Source organism: Pan troglodytes, chromosome 5 (assembly GCF_028858775.2).
Source record: "Pan troglodytes isolate AG18354 chromosome 5, NHGRI_mPanTro3-v2.0_pri, whole genome shotgun sequence".
NCBI lineage: Eukaryota > Metazoa > Chordata > Mammalia > Primates > Hominidae > Pan > Pan troglodytes.
This window is the reverse complement of record NC_072403.2, coordinates 73,033,249-73,059,300: the sequence shown is the minus strand read 5'-3', so window position 1 is coordinate 73,059,300 and position 26,052 is coordinate 73,033,249. Positions and strand designations below refer to the sequence as shown.

At 33.7% G+C, this 26,052-nt stretch overlaps 1 protein-coding gene across 1 annotated transcript in view; it reads right to left on the bottom strand.

Annotated features, from left to right (window-relative positions):
* The window catches only part of LOC129144370 (protein eyes shut homolog), a 494,497-nt gene that overhangs the window by 239,474 nt on the left and 228,971 nt on the right, over positions 1–26,052 (bottom strand). The window contains exon 4 of the mRNA XM_063813140.1: positions 12,708–12,821. Within this exon, the coding sequence (XP_063669210.1) occupies positions 12,708–12,821 (114 nt within the window). The remainder of the gene's footprint in view (positions 1–12,707; positions 12,822–26,052) is intronic.

Genomic DNA, 26,052 nt, shown 5'->3' with positions numbered 1-26,052 from the left:
CTTAAAATTGCAGCTTTCTCCTATTGTTTTCACTGCCCATACATATCAGACTGAAGGTAGCCCTCAGGTGAAAAGCAATAGAAATACACATTTTACTCAGCAGAGCTTCTTTCTTTCAAAGCTTGACTCCTCTTTAATTTCTGCCTGCTTCTGGTAACTCTTTAGTGCCTTAAAACAGTTGTTTTCATGATCTGTTTAGAGTTCACAATTGTCGTCTGAAGAATGGTTTGTCTATATGCTATTCCACCATTGCCAGAAGCCTCCAGGATTACTGTTTGCCTTTTTTTGTGTGTGCTCTCCTAAGTCCACAATATCTTAGATTTCTGAACACTCTGATCTTTGACAAAATACAATTTTCATAGTGCAATGTTTTCTAAATCATTTATTTCCATTTAACTCTGCGCTTCTCACTTGAATCAACCTCCCACTGTGATAGTTTTCCAAAACCTTGCCATTGTATCCTGCTATAGTCTGAATGCTTGTAACACTCCACAGCCCCAAATTTTTATGTTGAAATCTGATTTCCAATGTGAAAGTTTTGGAGATGGAGTCTTTGGGGCATGATGACATTCTGAGAGGGAAAACCTCTTGAATAATTTCTGAGGTGTATAAGAAATTCGAGTCCTTATGAAAGAGACTACAGTCCTTACAGAAGAGATCCTTCATCCCTTCTGCCATGTCAGGTTACAGTGAGAAGATAACCACATATGAGGAAGTGAGATGGTACCAGACACCAAAACTGTTTGTGCCTTGATGCTCGACTTTGCAGCCTCCAGAACCATGACAAATATGTTTGTTGTTTATAGCCACTTAGTCTATGGAATTTAAGATATGGACTCTGAAATATTTGCTAAGAGGTTTAATTGTCCTAGAGGGTTTGGCTCAAGAACAGCTGTAGAATGGCTAGGGATGTAGCTGGTAGATGTACATGTGTTTAGAATTTAACAATTAGGGTTAAACAGCTAGGGATGTAGTTGGTAGATTTGTTAGAGCACTGCAAACAAACTCACTCTTTTGTTATTAACAACCTTTCTTACATTATTTTTGAATATACTTTTACCTTATTGCTTCATTAAAACCTGTTTCATTATGATTGCATCATATTCCTTTTGTCCCTCTTAAGCAACAGTTTTTTTCTATATCAATAAAACTTCAGACTCAAGAGGTGGGATTACATTCCCCTGGTTATTCATTGACACAAAGAACCTATTAATTTCTCTTTATTTCCTCAATTCTGGACTACTCCAACTTTTTAATTCTATGCAACTCTTCTTAGGCTACAGAGCACCAATAGAGAAAAATCACACAAGTTTGAAGACTGATGTCAAGAAATGTGTGAACTGGACTTCAATAGTGCCTAAATTTTTATAATGGAAGACTCTTTCAGGGAAAAGAGACAGAACCTCAGTAGAATCAACATTGGTACAGTGATAAATTTATTAGCTCAAGTAGCAAATCGTGAGAGTAGAAGTGCATTCGGCTCAGGTACATTAGGGACTATAACTTTGCCATATCTGTTTGTCTTTTTATAGCTTTCCTTATTATTATTATGATTCTATCCTTCTATGAACTTTTTTCTTCCAACTTGAGGACTTCCTTTTGCCAGTAATTGTAAATTCATGTTTCATATGGTCAATGTCAAATAAAGTCTGAGCAACATTTTCCCAAATTCTTCATTCAAGATTCCAAGAATAATTTTTGATGTGGTTGAGGGTAGATACTAACTCTAGTCAAACTAGCAACTCCTAAAAAAAATGTGGTTAGGAAAATCATTTTCAAGTGAAATAGACACTATCACCAGCATACAGGAAAATGTATATTCATTTAAATGTGAAAAGTTTTATACTCTCTGATATGGTTTGGCTATGTGTTCCCACCCAAAACTCATGTTGAATTCTCAAAGTTGGGGAGGAAACTGGTGGAAGGTGTTTGTATTATGGGGGCAGATGCCCCGTAAATGGCTTGCGTCACCCCTTTGTGATAAGTGAGCTCTCGTTTTGAGTTCATGGGAGATCTGGTCATTTAAAAGTGTGTGGCACCTTCGCCCCTGCCCCACTCTCTCTATCCTCTTGCCATGCAATGTGAAGTTGTGCTTGCTTCCCCTTCACCTTCTGCTGTGATTCTAAGTTTTCTGAGGCCTCTGCAGCCATCCCTCCTGTACAGCCTGTGGAACTATGAGTCAATTAAACCTCTTTTTTTTTTTTTTATAAACTACCCAGTCTCAGGTAATTCTTTATAGCATTTTGAGAATAGACTAATATACTTTCCTTGAATTATAAATTGTTATTTTTCTAGTCACTCACAGAATATAACCATACCTCCAAATTCCAGAGAACATGGATTTCATCAAATAACTCCCTCAAATTTCTACCAGTAAAACCTCTAGTCTTACCTATATCTCCATCCATACTTTGTATTTGGTTACTTTATTACCAAAGAACGACAGATTCATCACTGTTGATCTTGACAAAGTCCAATTTATTAATTTTTCCATTTCTGGATCCTGTTTTTTGTTTCAAATCTAAGAATTCTTTGAATAGCTCTAAGTCCCAAATATTTTCTCTTATGTTTTGTTCTAAAAGATTTATGATTATATGTTTCACATTTAAATCTATGACCATTTATATTTAAGATGACATTTAATGTTATCACCAGATTTGTAGATTACCATCATACCACATTCCACTGCCCTCTCTGTTAATTATCTTCTCTACCTCCTGAAGATGTAGTTTCTACTTCTGGTCTAACATCTTCCTATGCACACATTAGGATTACTAAGTGTGATTGGATCCTAGCAGGCAAGAGATGATGCAATTGAACTCAGAAATGTGTGGGGAATTTAATAAGGGACTACTTACAAAGTGCGGCAGAGCATGTGAAAACCACCAGAAATAGAATGAGGTCTTTTCTGCCACCCAGGAGCTGAGTGGAGGTAGCTGAGTGGATGGTGCTAGAACCTAAGGCAGAGGAGCTGTGTGGAGACCACTGCCTTAGGGAAGATAACCTGATCAGTGGAGGGGCACAGCCAGCTTGAGGCAAAACACAGAGGGAAATGAGGTGATAAATGTATTTGCATCTGTCTCTTCCTTTCCTCTTATTTCATATTGGGGCTCCCATTTGCCAAACTCAAAAGAAAGCATGGAAAATACAGGTCATGTAGTGTAGCTTCTTGGACACTGAGTAGATCTGAAAGGGTTAATGGAAGATAGCCATAGTCTCTTAAGCCCCATAACATTTTGATAAACAAATCTTGCTTTTGTCTCACGTTCCCCCTATTTAGCCTCGTTTCTCCTTACCACTTTTCTACCAAATATTTTCAAGAAGGAATCTAGTTTTACTATTGCCACTTTTTCATTTCATCTGTACAGTCCCAAATATATCATCATCAATGACTAAACTCCACTGAAACTCTTCTTGTGAAGGTTACCAAGGCCACTTTAGTAATAGTTTTCTGGACCATTTTCACACCAAATCACACTGGACTGTCCAATCCTATTTAGGACTTTCTTACTACTTCTTCCTAATTGGAACTCTCCCATCTTTTGTGTTCATCTTTGGCTTCTCATTGTGTGTTCCTTTCCCGATCCAGCCTTTATATTTTAGTATTTCTTAGTAACCAATCCTATGAAAAAACTTGACCATTCCATATATACTTCTTTTTGACTGGTGATTTATAAAACGATAGTCCTTCCAGAACTTTCTCCTATGCTTCAGATGCACATACTAGGATTATTTAAAGGAAACCTTGATTTTAATAATTTACAATCTGACAGATTCAGTATGCTTGAAGCTCTCCTGATCTCCCTCTTCATTAAATGTGCTTCTTCCACTCCTGTTGCCCTAAAGCAACAATCCATTTATCCGACCTAGGAAACTGAACATCATTTTCTTTTTTTCTTACTTTACACATCTGAACACCACAACATTCTAACCTATTTTGTCTGTAACCTAAATATCTCCTGAAATTATCCAATTACCTAACTCAAGCCCTGTTTCCATACCTCTACAATAGACCACAGCTTGATTTCTGCAAGCAGTTAATTTTTTCTTTCCAGTGTGCCATAAGTAGATTTTAGGTGCCTTGTCACAAAAAGAAAAGTAACCACATGAGATGATAGATGTGTTAATCTGCTTCGCTATAGTAACCATTTTACTATCTATATGTATCCCATAAATCATGTTGTAAATCTCAAATACACAAAAGAAAATTAATTCAAAAGAAGAAAAAAATCAAATTCTACTTTATAATTTAGAATAATCTCCCCAAATTTATGTTTAATTTTCCCCAGATTAATGACTTTGCATTGCCCCTAATATTCCTTGGGTGACAGTTCTGGTTTGAATTCTGTTGAAAACTCCAGCTTCATGTTCTCAGAGTAATTTTAGCTAAACTGAATGTCTTTGAGGTCTTTGAATTCCCACAGTTTCTGTTGCCTCTGCTCCCTATTTTATTTAAATTTATTCCAGGAACATGTATAATACGAGGATATGCATGGCAGTTTAGCACTTATCAATATATACTTCTTTCAATTTAAAGGGAAAAGACCATTTTTCACATGCTGGGAAATAGGTAGTTGACACATTTGAATAGATTTGAACAACCTGAAAAGCATATATAGTGAAAAAGTTTAAAAGTTGAGGACAGAATGCTGAATAATATCACAGTTTAAGGGTGAGTATTGTGCTGGAAATGAAGAAAGGTACCCATTTAGAAAACAATAGCGTTGTTATTACTTTCCAATTTTTCAAAGCTTTCAGACCACTATGAATTCAATGCAAACAACCCTTCTCTGTGATTTTTAACTTAATTATAATTTTGTCTCATTGTTAGAGTGTCAGGAGTACATTTTCTCCTTTTGACAATGCAAATAAAAATGATTAGTATAAAACGTACGGTATAGTTAAACATTTCTCTAAGTTTACCAGACCTGTCATCCTATTGTTGCACATAATAGGTAACTCAGCTGGGATGGGCCGTACATTAACTTGTTGATAAAACCATATGTTTATACTTATGGTCAATTACAGTACTTTTTCACTTGATATGCTAACTTTACAGAAAATATAGTCAAATATAATTACCCACCCAAATGGAGCAGTCAATAGGTTATAAAGGAAGAAGGAATAATAGGTCTGGTCCATTAACATGAAATAAAATTAAAATAGTAGAATTAAATACATGTTTGGCCAAGATATTAAAGAGCTTTGAATCTAAAATAAAAATAAGAGAAAGGAATAAAAGAAGCAAAAAAATATTTTGTTTTAAATGGTAGATAGAAATATTCACATCTTTCACTCAGGTTCCCTATATGCTTGCTGCCAAAATAACCTTAGCATGTTAGCACTTACAACGAGCTAAAGGTAAGGATTTCATCACCAGGAAGAAGAACACAATACTGCTAATAAAAACCAATATTTGCTCCATATTTACTGTTTAATTGCTAGACAGAACAAATGAAAGACAAAATTAACTTCAACTATTTAACGAATCGTTTATTTTTTTCTATTGGATTAATAACTTATTATGGACTCAGTATTTTACAGTTCATTCAATTTATTTGACCACTCCTCCAAAATAATACTCATATTGTCATTTTCATTAAAGAAATTTAATTGACTTTTGGTTAATATTCTAAATTGATCTGGACTTTATTAAAGTCAAGACTTTAATACATTTCCAGAACATTAGAGATGGTTGTTTGGGTAGCCCAGCCAAAATATTTTATACTCCAAGAATCTTTAGTATAGCTGTAGATTGAGTAGACTGGAGCATTTAATTACAGCATCTGTAGATCCCCATTGTAGCTTGACACAAGAATGACTGAATATGGCCTGTGAAGGCTGAAAAACTAATTGCTCCATTATCTGCACTCCAGTCTTTTTCACTTCACAAGCACTTAAAAATATATACTTAAATCTGCTTTCTAATTACAAGTTCCCATAACAGAGTGTCCCTATCCAGAAAACAGCATTATTACTCTGGCTTTCAACACACTTAAGCATTTTTATTTTGCTGAGTTTTGTTCTTCTTTGTTTACTTTCTTTTGTAAACATGTTTAATGGCTAATTACCATTTCAGCTTTTTATATTAATTACTACACATTTAGAGACATGTGTCTTTAAATCTCTAGCAGATGAGACATTTGCTCAAACATTATTTTCATTTTACTTGTCTATACGTAGCTTTATCAGAATGACATTCTTATTAAGTACTTACTTTCTTGAGAATCAAGCAATAATTTATGACAAAGCCTTATCTTTTTTGCATTAGCTACTGAAAACTTTTCTATTTTAGAACAAAAGAGTAACAACTTATTTCTCAGCATCAATATATGACAGAAATATAAGGACGATTGTTTTAACAGTGATATATGCAACATTATTTTCCCCCAGAACTCCTTCATTTAATGAAATTCAATACGTACAGGTTTCATTTTATGAATTATAAAGTCATCAACAATTTAGTTTGATGCCAGTAAATTCACATTTAAAAATCTGAATTGCGCATTATACTTTATTTTTAAATTGACAAATTAAAAATGTATATATGTAGCATTCAATGTGATGTTTTGATACATGTATACATTATGGAATGGCGAAATCAAGTTAATGAACACATGTATTACCTCACACACATTTTGAGGTGGTGAGAACACAAAATCTAATCTGTAAGTAATTTTTAAGTATATAATACATTGTTTTAAACTATAGTCATCATGTTGTACAGGGCATCTTGAATTAAATAAATTCTCCTAACTGAAATTTTGTATCCTTTTACCAATACCTCCTCTTGGATGAACCTGGAGGACATCATGTTAAGCCAGGCACAAAGAGACAAATACCGCATGATCCCACTTATGTGTGGAATCTAAAAAAAGATAAAGTCATAGAATCAGAGAGTTGAATCATACCTTTCTGTAGGTACTAGCATTAACTTCATATAGATTACAGTATCACTGATATATTAATAGGCAATATTAATAGTAATAGGCAATTTGAGTATTGTGGTCTTTTCTACCCACTAAGAAAGCAGCCCTATTCCTGAAATGCACTTTGCTTCTTTAAATACTTCATTGGTAAGTAAGACACTGCCTCAATTTTGTCAGGAACAACATTTACATGGTAGGCAGTTATCTTCTCTTTACTTCCATTATATTTCATGGACATTAGTTTTAGAATTTAAAACTGCGGATTGGGTAAGGGTTGCCTTATTGGTTAGCACTGATTATAATATATTTTAAGGAAATAGTTATAACTATGTGAAAAAATAGCATTTTTCACATACCCAACCCCATTTAGTTCTGGGGGAAAGATGAGTAAGTGTGCTTAATCCCAGGTGTGTGTGTTTTTATGTGTGTGTGCATTTATGTATGTGCTTAATAATTACTTTTCTTATGTAGAAAGAAAATTTATACTTTGAGGCAGTATTTAATCTCATTTACTTTACACTCAAAACATAAAATCCCCTACTTAATACATTTTGTATATCAAGACAAATTTATACACAATTCATTTTTGGAAGTGCTGGGCATAGAGGGCTTTTAATAAAGAGTGCCTCAGAAAGCCATCATTGGCCATGACAATAGACACGTTAATGACAACAGTGCTTATTAGGAATGACTTCCTCATATCTTTTTGTTTTAATTAAAATAGAAAATTGTGGTATCCGAACATGGAAAATATGTATGCAGTCTGGATCCTGCTTTGCTACATGAAAAGCATGAGGTTTTGTTCAGGTATATTATAATAATTATATCAGGGAAAGTGAAAACTCATTTTTACATATTAAAATTTTTGTTCATTTCTGAAGAAAAATTAAGTCCACAGTAACAGAAAACAAAATAATACCCTTTCCTTCAAAAAGAAATACGTATTTGAAATTTATTTGCTAAGTTCAGTTTCTAAGACTAGAATTTGAAAGGGAGCCAGATTCAATCAAAGCCCACCACTTACGCCAGTGGATGAACACTTCATGGAAAAAGAATTGTATTAAGGGATTTATTTTCCACATTTATTTGTTTTTTAAAAAATGAAGAAAAAATATTCTACAGATATCAAAAAATATACAGCATTAATAACATTTTGTATGAAAGCTATGCTATTTTTGGAGGATCTGTAATTTTAGTACTAGAAACTAACATGCATAAAAACACTGCATTATTCAGCTCTGCAGAAGTAATTAAACCAAGATTTTTCTAATTGTTTTCTATTGTTCCCATAAATGGACTATATAATCACAATTCCCTTTTCGGACAAATACCTTTTTCCAGTATGTGCTTTAAAAAGTTATAACTGGTAATAAAACGTAACTTCTATAAATGGCAAAATGTTTGAACTAGGGTAAATTCTCAGAAAAACACTCAAATTCTCAGAAAAACACTCAAGGTGCCGTATCTTACAATTTCATGTATTTGCTAAACAGTCACTGTATATATTCTTTACATTTTCAAACAAATTCATAAATGCATAAACTCATAAAGTTATGTATTATTATTACGCTACAAATTTTACTCAAAATGAAACAGTTATGAATCTAACCTAGTACAATGGGGTAAGAGTCATCTACTTCTTATATAAAAAAGATAGACATCATTTTATCAAAATATATGTTCATGCAAATAAGCATCTAATAGACAAAACTTGGACTATATCAACAGAAAGCCACAATTAGCTCAAAAAATAGGTTATAGGTTATAGTTTGATCATTTTCTACACCAGGGGCCAGCAAATGTTTTCTATAGAGGACCAGATAGTAAATAATTTAGGATTTGCAAGCAAAGAGAACATATACTCTGTACTTGCGTCTGAAGCAGCCATCCACCATACCTAAATGAATGAGTATAGTCGTGTTTTTGAGAGGCACAAAACAGGTAAAGGCCTGGATATTCTCCCACAGGACATATTTTGCTAACCTGTATCTATTGAATTCCAAACAAGTAAAGTTATCAAATTAGTGAATCAACTAAAAATTTACCAACTTAATCTTGTGATTTTAATGTGTCATTCTGGAGTTACATTGTTTATGTGTACTATTTTTCTTTCTTTGGGAAAAAGACTGTGAAATCACTAACAGGCTCAGAGCGAATTTAATCAGAAAAGAAAGAGTTTCTAAGTTTTACAAATAGAAATTAGTTGTGCTTTTTGCATAGAAACTGAATTCATAAATGGATTATATATACACTGTTTCAAAAATTGTATTTATTCATAACAATAAAAAATTCAATTCTAGTGAGGTATTCAAGGAAAGTCTTTCCTATGAGCATTCAAAGGTTAATTCTTAACAATGCTGGTTGCTGTAAAGAACAAAGTACCTTAACCTTAGTGGTGTAGCACAATAACAACTCATAAATTAATTTGTTTATCTCTCAGTATAATAGGGGTATTCCTGGTCCGTGAACATCTTTTCATATAAGAATTAGGGACCTATACTCTTCCATCTTCTGGCTTTTCTCTAGTTTTTCAGGCAACTCCAAGAAGAATGTAGAAGAAATGAAAAAGTTAAAAACTGTGAGATATTTTTATGAACCACATTGCAAGATAAAAACTACTATTGATTTTCTGTTGGTCAGAATTCATTCACGTGGTCTCATCTGTATACAAGATAATTAAGCCTGTGCCTAGTAGCAAGAGAAAAAGATAAACACGTAGCCATCTTCTGATATACCAGACATGTTTCCAGCTGAAAGATGTATAAGAATATAAACTGAATTAGAATGTATTTATGTCTAGGATAGGGTGTCTACAGTATAAATTTATGTGATGTGATTACCAGAAAAATATTATACATTATTAGGTACGTGCATTTTAAAATAATTTAACCTCGTTTTTGCTTTTTTGTTTTATGTATGTACAGTTCCATTGAACGTGTTAATGTAGCATATAAAGCTAAGGCACTACCATTAACTGAAGAATCCTTTTCATTATAATTCATAGATTAAAATATTTAGTATTTAGTATATGAAGGTTAAAATATTTATGATTACCTAACATTTCTATTCATGCTTTGCAAATTCTGTTTTGTTTTAATGGAAAATATTTTGGTTTGGTTTTGGTTTTAGGTTTTCTTTTGTTACTGTTTTTTATTTGTTTATTGTATAGATGGGGTCTCACTTTGTCACTCAGGCTGGGCTGCAGTGGCACAATAATAATTCACAGAAGCCTCAACCTTATGGGGTCAAGCAATCCTCCTGCTTCAGCCTCCTGAGTAGCTAGGACCACAAGCATGCCACCACAACTGGCTCATTTTTCCTTTCTATTTTTTAGAGACAGGGATTTGCTATGTTGGCCAGGCTGGTCTAGAACTTCTGGCTTCAAGCAATCCTTTTGCCTCAACCTCTCAATGTGCAGGGGCTACAGGTGTGAGCCACTATGTCCAGCCTAATGTAAAATATTTTGAATCAGAAATTATTTGCAATTGTTTATTTGTAAATTAAACTTTTATTTTAGAGTAGTTGTAGATTTACAGAATAGTTGCAAGGATAGTACAGAGAGGTCCTGTATACTCCGTAACAAGTTTCCCCTGTATTAATATCCTATGCTACTATGGTACATTTGTCACAACAAATGAACCAATATTGATGTTATTAACTAATGTCTGTACTTTATTTGTATTTCCTTAGTTTTAAGCTAATGTCTTTTTTTCTGTTCCAATATCTCTTCCAAGATACCGTATTACTTTTAGAAGTAATATTTCCTTAGGCTTCTCTTGGCTTTGAAAGTTTCTCAGACTTTTCTGGCTTTTGATGACCTTAACAGATTTGAGAAATTCTAGTCAAGTATTTTTTAGAATGTCTGTCGATTGGGATTTGTCTGATAATTTTTTGATGACTAGACTCAGAAAATGTACTTTTGAAAGGAAGATGAGAGACAAAAAGTGCCATTCTCATCATTTCATATCAAAAGTTTAGGTTATTAACACGGCTGTGTATGTTGATGTTAACCTTGATCCTGTAGCTCAGGTAGCAATTGTCAGACTTCTCCACTGTAAAGCTGCTCTTCCCTCCATGACCCCCCTTTTACATGCCATGCTCTTTGAAACCAGTCACTATCTGCTGTCCAAATTTAAGGGATGGGGAGTTTTGTTCCACTTCATTAAGTTCAAAGTACCTACATAAATTATTTGGGATTATTGTACAAAAAGATGTGTCTATTACTTCTCATTTATTCATTCAGTCATACATTTCCATTAGTATGGACTCTTACATATTTATATTTTGGGTACCAGCCAATATTCCTTTATTTTGGTGCTCAAATCATTCTAGCTTTGATCATTGGGAGCTCCTTCCATTGGCTCACTTTGACTTAATCTCATACTTTTGTGTTTAAGTACTTCCACATTTTCTGGTATTACAATATTATTCATGCTATATTCCATGCTTTAGTCCTAAAATTAGCTAGATCTCTAAGGAGATTTGATTTTTTAAATTGAAGAATGTATGAAAATCCAAAATCTGGGCACTAGAAAAACAGCTATTTTTTAAATGAAGTCTACCAGCCTGGGCAACACGGTGAAACCCTGTCTCTACAAAAATACAAAAACTACCCTGATATGCTGGCATGTACCTGTAGTCCTATCTACTCAGGGGACTAAGGGGAGGATCACTTAAGCCCAGGACGCAGAGGCTGCAGTGAGCTACGATAGCACCACTGCACCCCAACCTTGCTGACAGAGTGAGATCCTCTCTCAAAAAATAAAAAATGAAGTCTAATATTTTTACTGAGATTACTTAGGCCATTCCCTCTGTATCTTTAAAGATGTATAATTAAATAAGTATGAATTGATATCCCACCTACCCAAGCATGATAAAATAGTGTCTATTATATAAATATTACATGTATGTTAGAACATTGTTGGAAATTATAATTAAACAATTATTATTAATTTTTGGCAGACATTGTGGTATTTAAATAACATTTCTCATTTAAATTACATTCAACTAAATGAGCTAGATATATTCTTATTGTCATTTAACAGTGAGAAAGTTATAACTTAATGTGTTTAAATGGATGTAAAATATTTGAAGTGGGGCATACGATCTTACATTTTTCATAAGTAATTATAAGATACTTTTTTAAGGTAAATAGGTATAACATTAAAAAAATCTAAATTAATTTTATTTAGTTGAACAGTTTCAAATTTCTTAGCTTAGAAAGAGATACTAAAGTTCAAGGAAGTACTCAATGAATTAGTATCTATATACTAGTTGCAATAATATATTAACATATTTATAAGGCAAAGCAAGGATTTGTTTAGTTTATGGAGAAAAAATACAATTCCTGAACTGAAGTTGAAGAATTACCATCAAAGTTGAACACTGAAAAATTAAACAGATGATTAGTTTAGAAAGAAAAAGAGAAAACTTGACAATTTCATAAGAAATTAAATAATACAGAAGAATATTTCAAATATAACATGCTAGGCTTGTAATATAGTCCTTCCTTACTTTTTTATTGTATCTTTTGGTTTCATTGGTGACCTTTCAAATAGAAAAATAAGAAACTCAACTATTTTAGTGTGTATGTAAACAAAACTAATTTCACTCTAGTTTCTGCCTAAGGAATAATTGGTTGGTCACTTTAGAAGCTGACTTTAAGAAAATGAAGGACTAATAATGTTGTTGGAAGACTGAAATGAGTTCAGACAAGAGACAGAAGTGCTTTTTAAAGTTCATTATGTTTGCTTTTCCTTATCCCTTGGTGTTCATTACCTTTAAATGGAGGCACACGCTGGCAGAAGTAATTACCAGGTTGGTCAACGCAGGTGGCTCCATTTTTGCAGGGATGTGAAGCACACTCATCTATATCAATTTTACATTGCGTACCTTTGGAAAATAGTAAAAAAAAAATGTTAAGTGTTAACAAGACAGGCATGTATCAAGCTGTAATTCTTAAATTTGCACAAGCCTTTAATCCACTTAGGATGACATCTGAAACCAAATTTATTAGATAAGAATGCCACATATATTACTATCAGAACCCATTTATTTCACCTTCCTACAAACTGTAGTAACTTCTCTTAGAATTACTAAAAGGACACTAATCTCTTCTGAGTTTGTAGGCGTGCAAAGTCTCTTTAGATGTGAACTAATTTATCTTTTACTAGAGAGTCTAGAGATGGTGCAGATATTTCAGGTTACTGAAATGCAGATCAAATGTTAGGTGAAAGGAAATAAAAAAGGAACGAAAAGAAAATATTGGTGAATCAATAACATCCTGATGTATGTCCCTGAGGGCTGAATGTTATTTGTTTGTTTGTTTGTTTGTTTTGGAGAGGGAATCTCCTTCTGTCTCCCAGGCTGTAGTGCAGTGGTGCGATCTCGGATCACTGCAACCTCTGCCTCCCGGGTTCAAGAAATTATCCAGTCTCAGCCTCCTGAGTAGCTGGAATTACAGGCACACACGACCATGCCAGGCTAATTTTTGTATTTTTAGTAGAGACTAGGGCTTCACCATATTGGTCAGGCTGCTCTCGAAATCCTGACTTCAGGAGATCCACCCACTTTGGCCTCCCAAAGCACAGGAATTACAGACATGGGCCACTGAGCCTGGCCCTAAATGTTCTTTATAAGGCACAGTTATTGAGTGCTATTTACTAATAAAGCCATGGGTAATGGGTAGATGCATTTCAATCTACTCATGATCTTTGTAGATATAACATTATGGTGCCAGGGTGATGAATTACTTTTTTTTTTCTAGTAATTTTACAACGTAAACCTATATGGAAAGAAAAGAAATAAATGTTCATTAACTATATAGTCTTAGCATTTTCTTTAAACTGTTGTCCAGTTCATATTTTCATTCATCCTCCACCTAGAACTTGTGTTGCTAAAGCTGACTTTTCTTATTATACCACTTAGATTGCTTGTTAATTTCCCAACAGTAGAAAATCATAGCCTCAACTGACACTGAATTGATTTTTATCACTTATGACAGCTAATTTTCTTACCAATTTATAACAATAATAGAAAATTGACATTGACACAATGCAAATTATTAGCAAATTATTTGAATGAAAACATTCCTTCTTTTTTTAAAAAAAATTCTGTAAAATAGTAACATGAATTTAGAAACAAGAAAACCTACATCAAATTAATCTAATAGGAATCAACGTACTGGACTAAATAGAAAATATCACTATTATCACTGACAAAATGAAATATTTAGTGAACACCTGACACTAGAACATCAGGGTAAGCTGAGAAAAAAAGTGAATATTAAAAAGAATTATGTGAGTGAATGAAAACTTTTTAAACCTTAAATATATTAGTTTTTTTTAATGAGATAATTTAATTTTGTGGAAATTGAGAACCCTATTGTCAAAGCAAAAGTTTAACCAGAAAAAAAGTTAAACAATCAAGAAAGATTTTATTGAAGGCTATTGCAATGAAGGAGAGAAGCCAAAAATCAGTCTGAGCTTGACTCCATTGTAACAATGGGTGAGAGTTTTTAAGAGCTGGGGTGAGAGAGCTCACAGGTCATATGCATTTGCTATTTAGCCTTAACAAAAAGAAAATTAGATTTGTTTTTCAATCTTCAAGTTAGGAGGTAGTATTACAACTTGGATCAAGGTGCATACCAAAGTTAGTCTCCTACCCTCCTACAGAGACTGGGAGATACAGATGCTATCTTCCTTACACTTCAAAGGGATGGCTCCCAGGTCCTTGAGAAAGATAGTCTTGGGTTCCTAAATGAACGAGAGGCTTTTAAAGATATTTATACCCCAAAGAGGCAAAGAAAGAATTTATAATTATTGGGTTCTGAAGTAAATTCTCTAAGAAAATGAAGGGGAGGGACTTCTGTGGTTAGATCATTTAGATCCTGTAAAGAGGTAACAAGAGAAGCACCTCAGGAAGAAACCTGTTTAAGTTTAGTCACACTGAGGGAAACCTGTTTGTCTTGTGACAAATACACTTTGTGGAGATTCCTACAGTCCTCAAGTTCCCAAAGACTGGAAGGAGGAAAGAAATAATGAAATATTAATTTATAATATTAACATGATACTCTTCTAAATTTCTGGTGAAGTTGGAGAAACATGGGTCACATTCCTGCACACAGGGGAATCAATCACCCTGTCCCTCTCTAGGTTACTATTCTTAAATATGTCTCTGTGTCTTCTGATCCCAGCTTCCCCTTATCAACCTGAATGTCACACTGCCATGAGCTTGTATTTCTAAAAGACAAATGTGATGAAATAGCTAACAATTTCAGCCTTCAATTTCTTTCCACCCCTCATCCGTATTTCCCAAACTAATCTATTAGAGCAATCCTAACTAATGAGGATAAAGAATTTATGATCTTAGACATCAGGAGGGTTTGACAAGACACCTACAAGGAAGGCTTTTTTTTTTTTCAAATTTGACACTTTAAATTCATGCAAATCTTGGATTTTGCATCATATTTTATCCTCATTAATATATAACACATTCTATAACACAATACATATACACCCATAGGGAAACTTGACAGTCCAAGATGATTCTACAATCACTGTTGTGACTTTCATGAAGCTTTAAATTCATCCCCTAAAGTACAGTGCTCTAGCAAGAGAAATACAAATTTAGAGGATGATGTAAAAAACTCACAGCATAGTCTACAGGAGCATCATGGTCTGTACCTGGCCTTCCTTCTTGGTCTTCTCTCTCTTATCCTTCCCTGTTTCTTGTTCACCCTCTTACCCAAGTAACCACAATGAATTTTTAAATGCCTGTGATTTTGCCTGGGAATACCTGGTTTCCTTTTAAAACCTGGATCATCTCAGGTATCCTCTGCCTATTCTTTCCGGGTACAGGTTAGCACAACACTTTTCTAGTGTTTACACCTTCTTCTGCGGTCAGTTGCATATATAAATACATATATATATATACACACAAACATATATATGTAATTTCTTTAAAATGTATGCTTATGAAAATATCTTCTAGTATCCATGGCTCTTAGAATAGCTACTGTCTGATATTAGTGCTCAAAAACCATTTGTTAAATGAATGAAAAATTAACAGACTAAATGCAGAAAAATGCCAACGATACTGTATCTGTAAAGGACAGGTAATCATTTTCAATCCTGTTTAGGACAAATCATTAACAAAATAATAAAATTCCAAATGATGTAATAAATATCATAAAGATTGCCAGAAACAGATTTTTGCGACTGACTTTTCAATTTCAGAGTGTGTTCCACATGATTTGGCAACAATAGGCCACATTTAAGGTGTACATGTATATAATTTTAGAGCTTTTATTGCCAAAATGTAGATTGAATTTAAATGAGATTTCAATTTGATTCAGTGAGCTGTAGTAAAATTTCCACTTATTTGACAAATAAATTAATAAGCATAAGTAGTTTGAACACATTCAATAAAATAGCATTCATGTATCCTTTTCAAAAGTTTCTGGGCAGACAAATTAAACAATCAAGCATTCTACGTCTCATTATTTTAAAATAGACTTTAATTTTTAAATAGTTTTAGGTTCACAGCAATATTAAGCAGAGGGGACAAAGATTTCCCATATACTCACTCCACACATGCGTAATCTCTCCCATTATCGACATCCCCCACCAGACTGGAGACATTTGTGACAACTGATGAACGTACATTGACTATCAGACACTTCATTTTAAAATAAATTTCATGTGTTAATTTCTAAATAATCATATTTTTTCTTCCTCATGTATTTCTAGGTCTATGTTTCAATTCCACCTAACACACACACATACACACACACACATACACATTTAAATTAGTTTTCCTTTTAATTGTTTAACTGAATTTTAATCTGTTACTTAATGATATTTACTTCCATCATATTCCTCAATTGCTTGCACCATCTGGGCTAAATCACACTGTGATCGTTTTCTCCTCATAGGAACCATCATGTAGGAATCATCCATTGACCAAAAAGCAATCCAAATAATTAGAGTTCTGTTTCATGCATAGTATCTCAAACATTCTATGCTTTCTTTACTCTGGGTTTTCTGTTTCTTCTTACTCTTTATTTTTTTGTGGTTTGTCCTAAATCCTGAATTTGCTTCCTGTTTTCTCCCGTCCATTGGATGTCACCTTTATTTTTGTTTATTCATTCTTTCATTTGAAATTATATTTTTCTACCTATTCATGTAATTGAAACCATCAACTGATTTACAGAAACCTCAACCGTATCATGCCCTCTACATGACAGACTCCCAAATCAAAATTTCTCCAGTCCCAGGAACTCCTGGCTTCAATGCCTAATTAAATATTAGTTGACAACACCACTTGGATATATTCTAGGCATCTCAAATTCAACATGGGCAAACAAAACTCTCTAAGCAGCTCTACCTTCCTTATTAACCGTGATAAATAACAAAACCCAAGAGTTATTCTTTATTGTTCCTCACCCTCCCTGAATTATTAGTAAATCTTTGCAACTTTATGTCTAAAAATGTCCCAAACCTGTCTATTTATCTCCACCTCTATTACCAATATCTAGTCTAAGTATCCCCATCCCCAATGAGAACAAGAGTTGTTTTAACTGTTTTTCTGCTTTCACTCTTACTCTAATGCAGTGCACAACACATCCAGAGTAATTTTTTTAAGTGTAATATAATTAGGAAATACAAATCCAGTAAGAAAGTTAATGGCAGTACTCCAAACTCCTTACCTTATATGATAAGGCCCTGAAAACCTTTGAGTTTAGAACACATAGTAATCCTTTCTTGCTCACTTATTTTCCAGCCACACTGAACTTCTTTAGATTATTTTACCAAACCCAATTTTACCTGAGGGTCTTGCTCTAACAACTTCTATCACTGGAAAGTCTTCTCTGGAGGATAACTCATTCTTATCCAGTTTTGGTGTAAATGGAAACTGCTTAAAGAGGATTATCTTTACTATCCAGTAACTCCTCTCACATCACCGTCTTTTACTTTGCTTTATAAAACTTATTACACACATAGACATGCATGTATATGGGTATGAGTTTGTGTATTTCTTACTTTTGCTTGGTTTTCCTCCCACTTGAAAATTAGCGCACAATAGCAAGTACCTTCTTTTCCATCCTTAGCTGTTGGAAAATAGTTGACAAAATAGTTCACAGCGCAAAGTTGGGCCACATTAAGTATTTTAAATGAATTAATGTATTCTTGGAAGTCAGAGTCCATTATTAGTATATGAAAATTACATAGAAATGCAACTGTTTATATAAAACAAAGAAAAAATAGAATTATAAGAACTTAATTTACATATTTTACAATTTTCTGAAATTATATGTAAATGTCTTTCTTAAATATTTATGAATATCATTATTAAATCTGGTTATTATTAATGTAGAGGTGGAAGCTATTGCTTATCCTACTGAACTTGTTTGATCACCATCAAATTCCTTTTTACATATATTTTGGTTTGTGGAATGTATTATAAACTACATGTATTCTAAACAAAAGTCTTACTTTAACATAAAAATCTCACTGTATAGCACGTTATATGAGATTTCTTCTTCAGTAGAAAAGAAAAAGGCACTAAGTACTATTACTGTGGGAGAACTAGAGCATAGAGTATGGTCAGAAAAATGGGGGGAAATGTCCCATAATTTCAAATCAAGTCAGAGCAGTAGCTCTTTCACTTACAACCCAGGTCAGGATAACAGCCAAAAGGTGTCTGATCCAAGGAGTTTGGGAGAAAGTCAATACTTTCACCAATGATGTAATTAAATGAGATAGAAATCTAAAGTTAAAGGAAATGTCTTCTCTCTTCCATGCTTAGTTTTCATTCAGAGTAACTTTGCCTTAAAACTCTTGACCTTCTGTTATTCAAATTTTTTTCTTCCCAAAAATGGCACAAAGAGTTATCTAAATGGTGACAAATAGCCATTGGCCCAAAGTTGTTAGTTTACAGTACAGCTAAACTTTCAAAGTTGGCAGAAGAGTAAATGACTGTCTCTTTATTTTTTGTGGATTGTCCTAAGTCCTGAATTTGCTATATATCATATAGTATATGATATATCATATATACCATATACTATGTGATATATACTATATGATATATCATATATACTATATACCATATACCATATATCATATATACTATATACTGTATACGATATGATATATAGTATATATAATATATAATATAGTATAATATATGTACTATATACTAATATACTCTGCTATATACTAATATACTCTGCTATATACTATATATATACTATAAAAGTTATATACTATATAGCTATATACTAATAGCTATATACTAATACCAGTACTTTGTTGGATGGAAGAATATGATTTATATTATGGTTCAAACTCAGGCAGAGAAAAAGAATGCTATTTCTTGGTTCAAACACTCACAGACCCAATAGGTCTAAGTGTGGTCTGTGTTTCTGTAATACCAGAAGTGGACTTTCCCTCTATTCCCTCCTCAGGTAGAATCTAGAACCGTTATAGATCTCTGGAGATAAATTGGAAAAATTGTATATGCAAACCTTGGACTGAAAGCTGGGAAGTGAGTACCTAAGATCTTAGTTAAAGGAGCTGAATAGTCAGGATGGCCCTGGAAGGTGAGTCTCACAGAAAGGCTGATCCTTAATTTTAATGTTCACCTCTAGAGCTCACTGCAAACCCAGACACTAGGCATGGAAGTGGCAGGCTGACTTGAGATCTGATTCTTTGTGTGAGTAAGCCACCAGGAAACCCCTAGGCCTCTTTCTTTGTGACTAAGAATCTAGGTGTGCTGAGCCTTCAGGTGTCTAATAACATGATGGGGAACATGAGTTTATACAGCAGGTGTCAATTAATAGGCATGTATTAAAATTTGGGGTGACATAATAAAATCATCACAGGACCTGTCTTATAAATTGAAAATTTTCTCACAACTGTGATACAGTTTGTTGACTAGAAATACTTACTTCCCAGATGATAATCTGCTAATGGCTTTAGGCCAACTAAATTTTTTTCAGTGTTGGAAAACAAATCAAAGGATTTACTTAAAAGTGATTTGTCTGGAAAAAAAACAAATTTTATTTTATTTTTTTTGAGACGGAGTGTCGCTCTGTCCCCCAGGCTGGAGTGCAGTGGCGCGATCTCTGCTCACTGCAAGCTCCACCTCCCGGGTTCACGCCATTCTCCTGCCTCAGCCTCCAGGGTAGCTGGGACTACAGGTGCCCACCACCACGCCTGGCTACTTTTTTTTTTTTAATTTCTAGTAGAGACGGGGTTTCACAGCATTAGCCAGGATGGTCTCAATTCCTGACCTGTGATCTGCCCGCCTCGGCCTCCCAAAGTGCTGGGATTACAGGCGTGAGCCACCACACCTGGCCAGAAAGCAACATCTTTTAAATGGGAATACACAAGATCAGATTTATAGTAATTCTTCTTCACACTATTGCCACACATGCCTAGGAAACTTTTATAACTGGCAGTTGGCCTTGTAAATTAATACGTTTGACAGTGCACAGAAGAATGTGTCACATGTATTTGTTTTCAATCCCCACACTTACTACCTTATGGTTTTCCTATGGTCCTTGCTATTAGAACCTATCCAATAAATGTACATTTCATTGGCTGTCTACATTATTTACAGATATCTACAACTGAATGGCCCTCCTGCAAAATAAGCATATTGACTGCCTTCAGTTTTTGTTCAAACATCTCGGTTTAATTAGTTCAATGACAACCATAAAAATAAAGATGCTAGGGACATCATTGCTTGTTGATGGGCATGGCATTTTCAAAGCCACAGCATCTGAGCCTGGCCAAGCCTTTTCATTCTGGATCCCACAGAGATTCCTCATATCAGTAAATGGTTAATAAAATAATCTCAATTTATTAAACATTACCACTTGCCACTGTCCAAACATGTATATTGTTACTAGAATTGGTAAGATGAAGCCAGTGAAATTACATAAATTTCTTAAAGCTGTGAGTCATGTACAAATTATCTTTGATTGTACCTTTAGCAATTTTGAACCTATTTCCAGGTCATGTACAATTGGTAATAACAAGATTACTCTTGGCAATTATACACTTGCAGATTTCCTAATATTCTCAGGTGAAATAACAATATGGAAACCCATTTTCCTATAATGCTCAGTCTCATAAATGAATACTTTTTTGTATAATGAAGCAGGAGCTTATTAGGCATGTCATCAGAGTTGAAAGAAAAAGTACAACAGACCTGTTTCATGATACAGTAGACTTTATATCACAGAGTGCTTCAGAAAGAAGATATTAGATTTATAGAAATAATCTTGTCTCAGTTTTTAGTCAAAATTACAACATATTCAAAAGACTGAATACAAATTGATTCAAACTTGAATTCGTTAGGGAAGCTATCTAAATTGGTTAGATTTTATGCTTTCAAATGAGTTCCTTTCTTAGTAGACATTTGCTAATCATGCACTAATCTCACTGCAGTGAAAGTAATTAATTCACAAATAGTTACATATTGCATTGTGAAGATACTAATGATATACTGTGCATGTAATAATTGGGAAATGGGCTATAAAATATCTGCTTAACAATATCAAATGGGACTGGTCATTTAAATGTGATATGTAACATTTAGCATATAGAATTATTATTCCTGAAACGACGGAGGAGAGAAAGGTCATGGTCTTTTACTAATTCTACTTCTAATCAGCTTAGGAAAATGGCCTTGTTAGGAGGAAAATGGCAATATACTTTCAAGAATTAAGATATCTGCTATTCTTAATAATCTGTGTCTGTTGGATCAAACTAAAGAAAAGAAGAGAACTAGAGAGTGAGAAAAAGTTAATTATATCCCCAAAGGGACAAAGAGACATGTATGTGGAGAATTCAATTGGAAATTTCCATTTCCAAACTAACTCAAAGTCCTGCAGCAGGTCATTTTTAAAATCAGGCTTAAAATACATATGTCTACACCCAAGAACAGGATATTCTTTCTGAATAGCTGGACATAATTAAATGATTATTCTTCCTTAGTCCCTAAAAATTGGAGTCTAACACAAACAGTAAAGGATAAAAAAAAATAATGAAATCTAAGATGCCACAGATTGCTCAATTCATCACAAAATTGACAAACACACCATTAATTATTGGCTCTCTGGTTTTAGATATGATGTGAAGAAATACAATAAGTGTGCTTTAGAATGTATAAAATATTGTCAAAGCCAGAAATCAATGGGTGTATCAGTTGGGGGTCCAGAGAGGAGACAGGAATTACATTAGTAATTTGAACAGGAAAAATTCTTATACATAATTATTAACTAGAAAACATAATTAACTACTAGGAGGAGTAAAGAGACACCTAAAAAATAGAAGAATTTGGGCTTTCCTAATATTTGCAAGTAATGTCTCCCATTGCATAAAGTTGTCCACTCATGGACAGGATAACGCAAAAGTACCATGGCAGTGAGAAGACCCTCCTACCAAACTCACCATGTTTTTAAAAAATATTTTGTTTCCTGTTTTTAATAATTTTAATATCTTCTGTTATTTACATGTTATATAATGAGCATAGAGTCAACTAATAATTTAATTACAGTTTCAGTAAGGGATATGCTTATTAAAGAGGCAGATATTAATTCTATCACATGCTAGCAGGTTAATAGTGTGAAGGTAGGGTTAATATCCTCAGGTCACACTGCTACTTCCTGGACATTAATTCCTATTCATATAAAAATCACTGTATTGCAAAGTCTAATGACAATTTTTGACGTTATCTTCTATGCCCTCATTGCGTTTCTCCTTCTCTTAGAAACTCTTCCTCTTATACTAAAGATTTTATTGCCTGAGAGATTTTTCAAACCTATTTCTGTCATCTTGGCTAATGCCAACATGCATTTAGAGCACCCATGAAATCAGTGCATTTCTCATTTTCTCAACATTCTACTTTTCAGTGGAGTCGAATGTTAAGGAAATCCATTTCACATCAGTCACACCCTCCCATGGCTAATCCAAGGATATTGCCCTCACTGTTCTCTCAAACAATGAATACAAACATTCTGCTGACATATTATTATTCAGTTAATCAAGTGTGACCTCCATCACCTATCCTTGTTGCCCATTCTCAATTTCTCCCATTACACTTTTACTTTGACCTTCAGGCCTTTGTACTATTTTTTCTTCTATTCCATGAGGCCACTCTTTTGCAAATATTTTCACTCCTTTGAATTTTTTTAGTGATATCAGGAAAGCAGAGAGTAGTCATAGCTTCTCACCTGTGTGTCTATGTACCAACATGTGAGTTCCAGGTGGGACTAGATATTAATCCCCTTAGCCCTAGCCCAGGACATAGAAACTGGCCAATACCAGTTTCTAGGTATCATAGGCCAGCTACCTCTGGCTTCAAGAAGGCTTGTAAGTATGTAACAGATGTCAGAAAATGTTACCAATTTTTACTTGTGCTCTGATGTTAAAAAAAATTGTTGGCAAGCAATTCTTTGAATTAATGCAATAATTGTTTGCTTATGTTCAACTCTACTCATAAGCCATGCTCTGCAGTATCTGTTAAATTCTTATGCTATTTATAAACCCTTCTTAGATATCTTAGTACACTTTTAAATTTCTCTGCACTCCTCTAATATCTAATCTTGCTAAAATACATCATCCTTTCAAGAGATGATTTAAATTTTTACCTCACAGAGACAATAGAAGGCAGAAGAGAAGCACTCCATCAAATTTAGGACTCGTAATCTTCATGTTTACACACATTTTCTCCTACATTTTTGGTACTCTCTTTTTCTTTCCAAAAATAAATGTGATATTACTCCTACACATGTGGTTGTTACTCAAGCTTGAAGTTTTGGGGGATTCAGTATCTCCTTCCTCATCTCTTGCATCTTCAAACTTCTGCTTTTACTGTCTTCTTTGATCAGCATTTAAAATTATTCTAGCCTTTTCTACCTTAAAAGAAAACAGAAAACTTTCATCTTACATCATCCTCATTCTTTCTCTCTTCCTTCCTTTGATGCCAACTTCCTTTAAAGATTTAACTTATACTCATTTTCTCCATTTCCTTAAGTCAACTCAATTTCAGTCACAGAACAAGTGACTTTTGCCTTTCCCTCTACAGAAATTGCTTTTTGCCATTGTTACAGGACATCATTAAAGGTAAATCCAAACTGCGATCTTTTGGTCCCCATCTTACATAATCTCGAGATGACATTGTTTATTGTTGATGTCTCTTAAGTGCACTCCTCTCAGCTACACTTCTCACTGTTTTTTATCCTTTGTGTGTCTCTCGATGTAGCTTCTGTGGTTTTTCTACTCGTATCTTAATTATTGACATGCCTCAGCTTTGGTCATGGGCTCTCTTTCTCCTCTCAATTTGTATACATACCTGAGTAAACTCATACATTATACTGGTTTTAATTTTTATTTTTTAGATGATTGACTCCAAGTTTACATCCTTAGCTCAGATTTTTCTTCTGTGCTTCAAAATCTCTCCTTCAACTGAAATATCTGAACAGCTATTGAAAGGTAATTTGGGAAGCCCATAAAATAGTCAGATTTATATTTTCCAATATAAATCATTATCTTTCTCCCAAACCTTTGATTTCTAATCCTGTTTTTCAGTAAATAACACCAAGTCTATATAGATGCTCCTGTCAGAAAACTGATGTTTCTTTTCAGAACCTCACTTTCACTAATTAAACTCAAGTGATACACACGTCCTGTAATTTTACCTCCATTTACTTCAGTAAAAATATGAGGTTAAAACGATTCCTAAATACTGTATAATAAATCCACTCTTCCTTCACCACTGCAACTATCTAATCCTGATTGTCATTAAATCTCCCTTCCATTACAAAAACAGCGTTCTAAGTGGCTTTCCTGCTTTGGGTCTTATCTACGTGCTAATTCATTCTTCATCCAGCAGCAAAATTTCTCTCTCTTGAAACACAAATATGAACATGACATTTGGCAGTGTAAAACCCTCACATATGTCTCAAATCCTCTTAAGGTAAAAGCCCAAATATCTCAGCATGTTTTGCAAGGTTCTGGAGAGTCTTCACCCTTGTTAGGCCTCTACCTTATGTCTTGTCACTTTCTTTGCATCCACACTTAGCAGTCACTCACATGCACTCACTGTTGGACTCTACTCATAACAACCTTCTCTCAATCTCCTACAATATTTTTCTCATTCTTACATCTAGAGTTTTGTAATTTTAATTTTTTTTTGTTTGTGGGTACACTGTAGGTTATATCATGGCTAGGGATTTTTAATGCTGTTTTCTTGGTGATAAAGAGGTCACTAGCATCCTGGCCAATTCCTGTTACTAACTGTATCCCACTCTAGATGAGACTTATTTTGAGAAATCTTCTTTTTCTATGGGGGCAAATCTGGATTAGGTCCCACTCCTTTGTGTCTTCAATACTTCCTGTTATTTATTTGCATCTCATGATACCACTCATGTCTATGTTTAAGTTTACTGGTCTGTATCTCCCACTCAACTGTAAACAGAACAGTTTTCCCTACTATTGACCATTTAATACTCTATGCCCAGCACTATTCATAATCCAATAAATATTTACTAAAAGCATAGTATAATAATAAACTCAGGATAAAATGGATGATAATATTAAATTGCATTTTACATTATTTAGAAATCACCTATGCATATATTTGTCACTTTTTTATTTCACAGTTTATGGTTAATATGACATTTACTATCTTAAAGAGCTCTCTTCCTTAAGAAACAGTCATTCTTTTATCATTGCTGGACATGTTGTTTTAGTTTTTAATTATAAATTTGTCTTTACTAAAGCCAAACAAAAGGAATGTATTTAGAATGGATTATGGCTAAATGGATGAAGTAGTTATCACCAGCTTAAAAAATTGTAGAAAAATGTAGAATTTAGAAAAAAAACAAAAACTTATTTTAAAAATACAAATAATTTAAATCCACTCTAGAGAGCAAGAAAGTTGTTAGTATATAAACTACCCATTAGGGTTTTTAACTTTCAGCCTATTCGATATCAGAAAATTTGTTTGGAATATGCACTTAAAGTAAAAATACATTGGCATATATCTAAACAATCAGAATGGGACTATTCCATATTAGAAATGGAATTCTGGAAAAAATAATGGTGGTGTT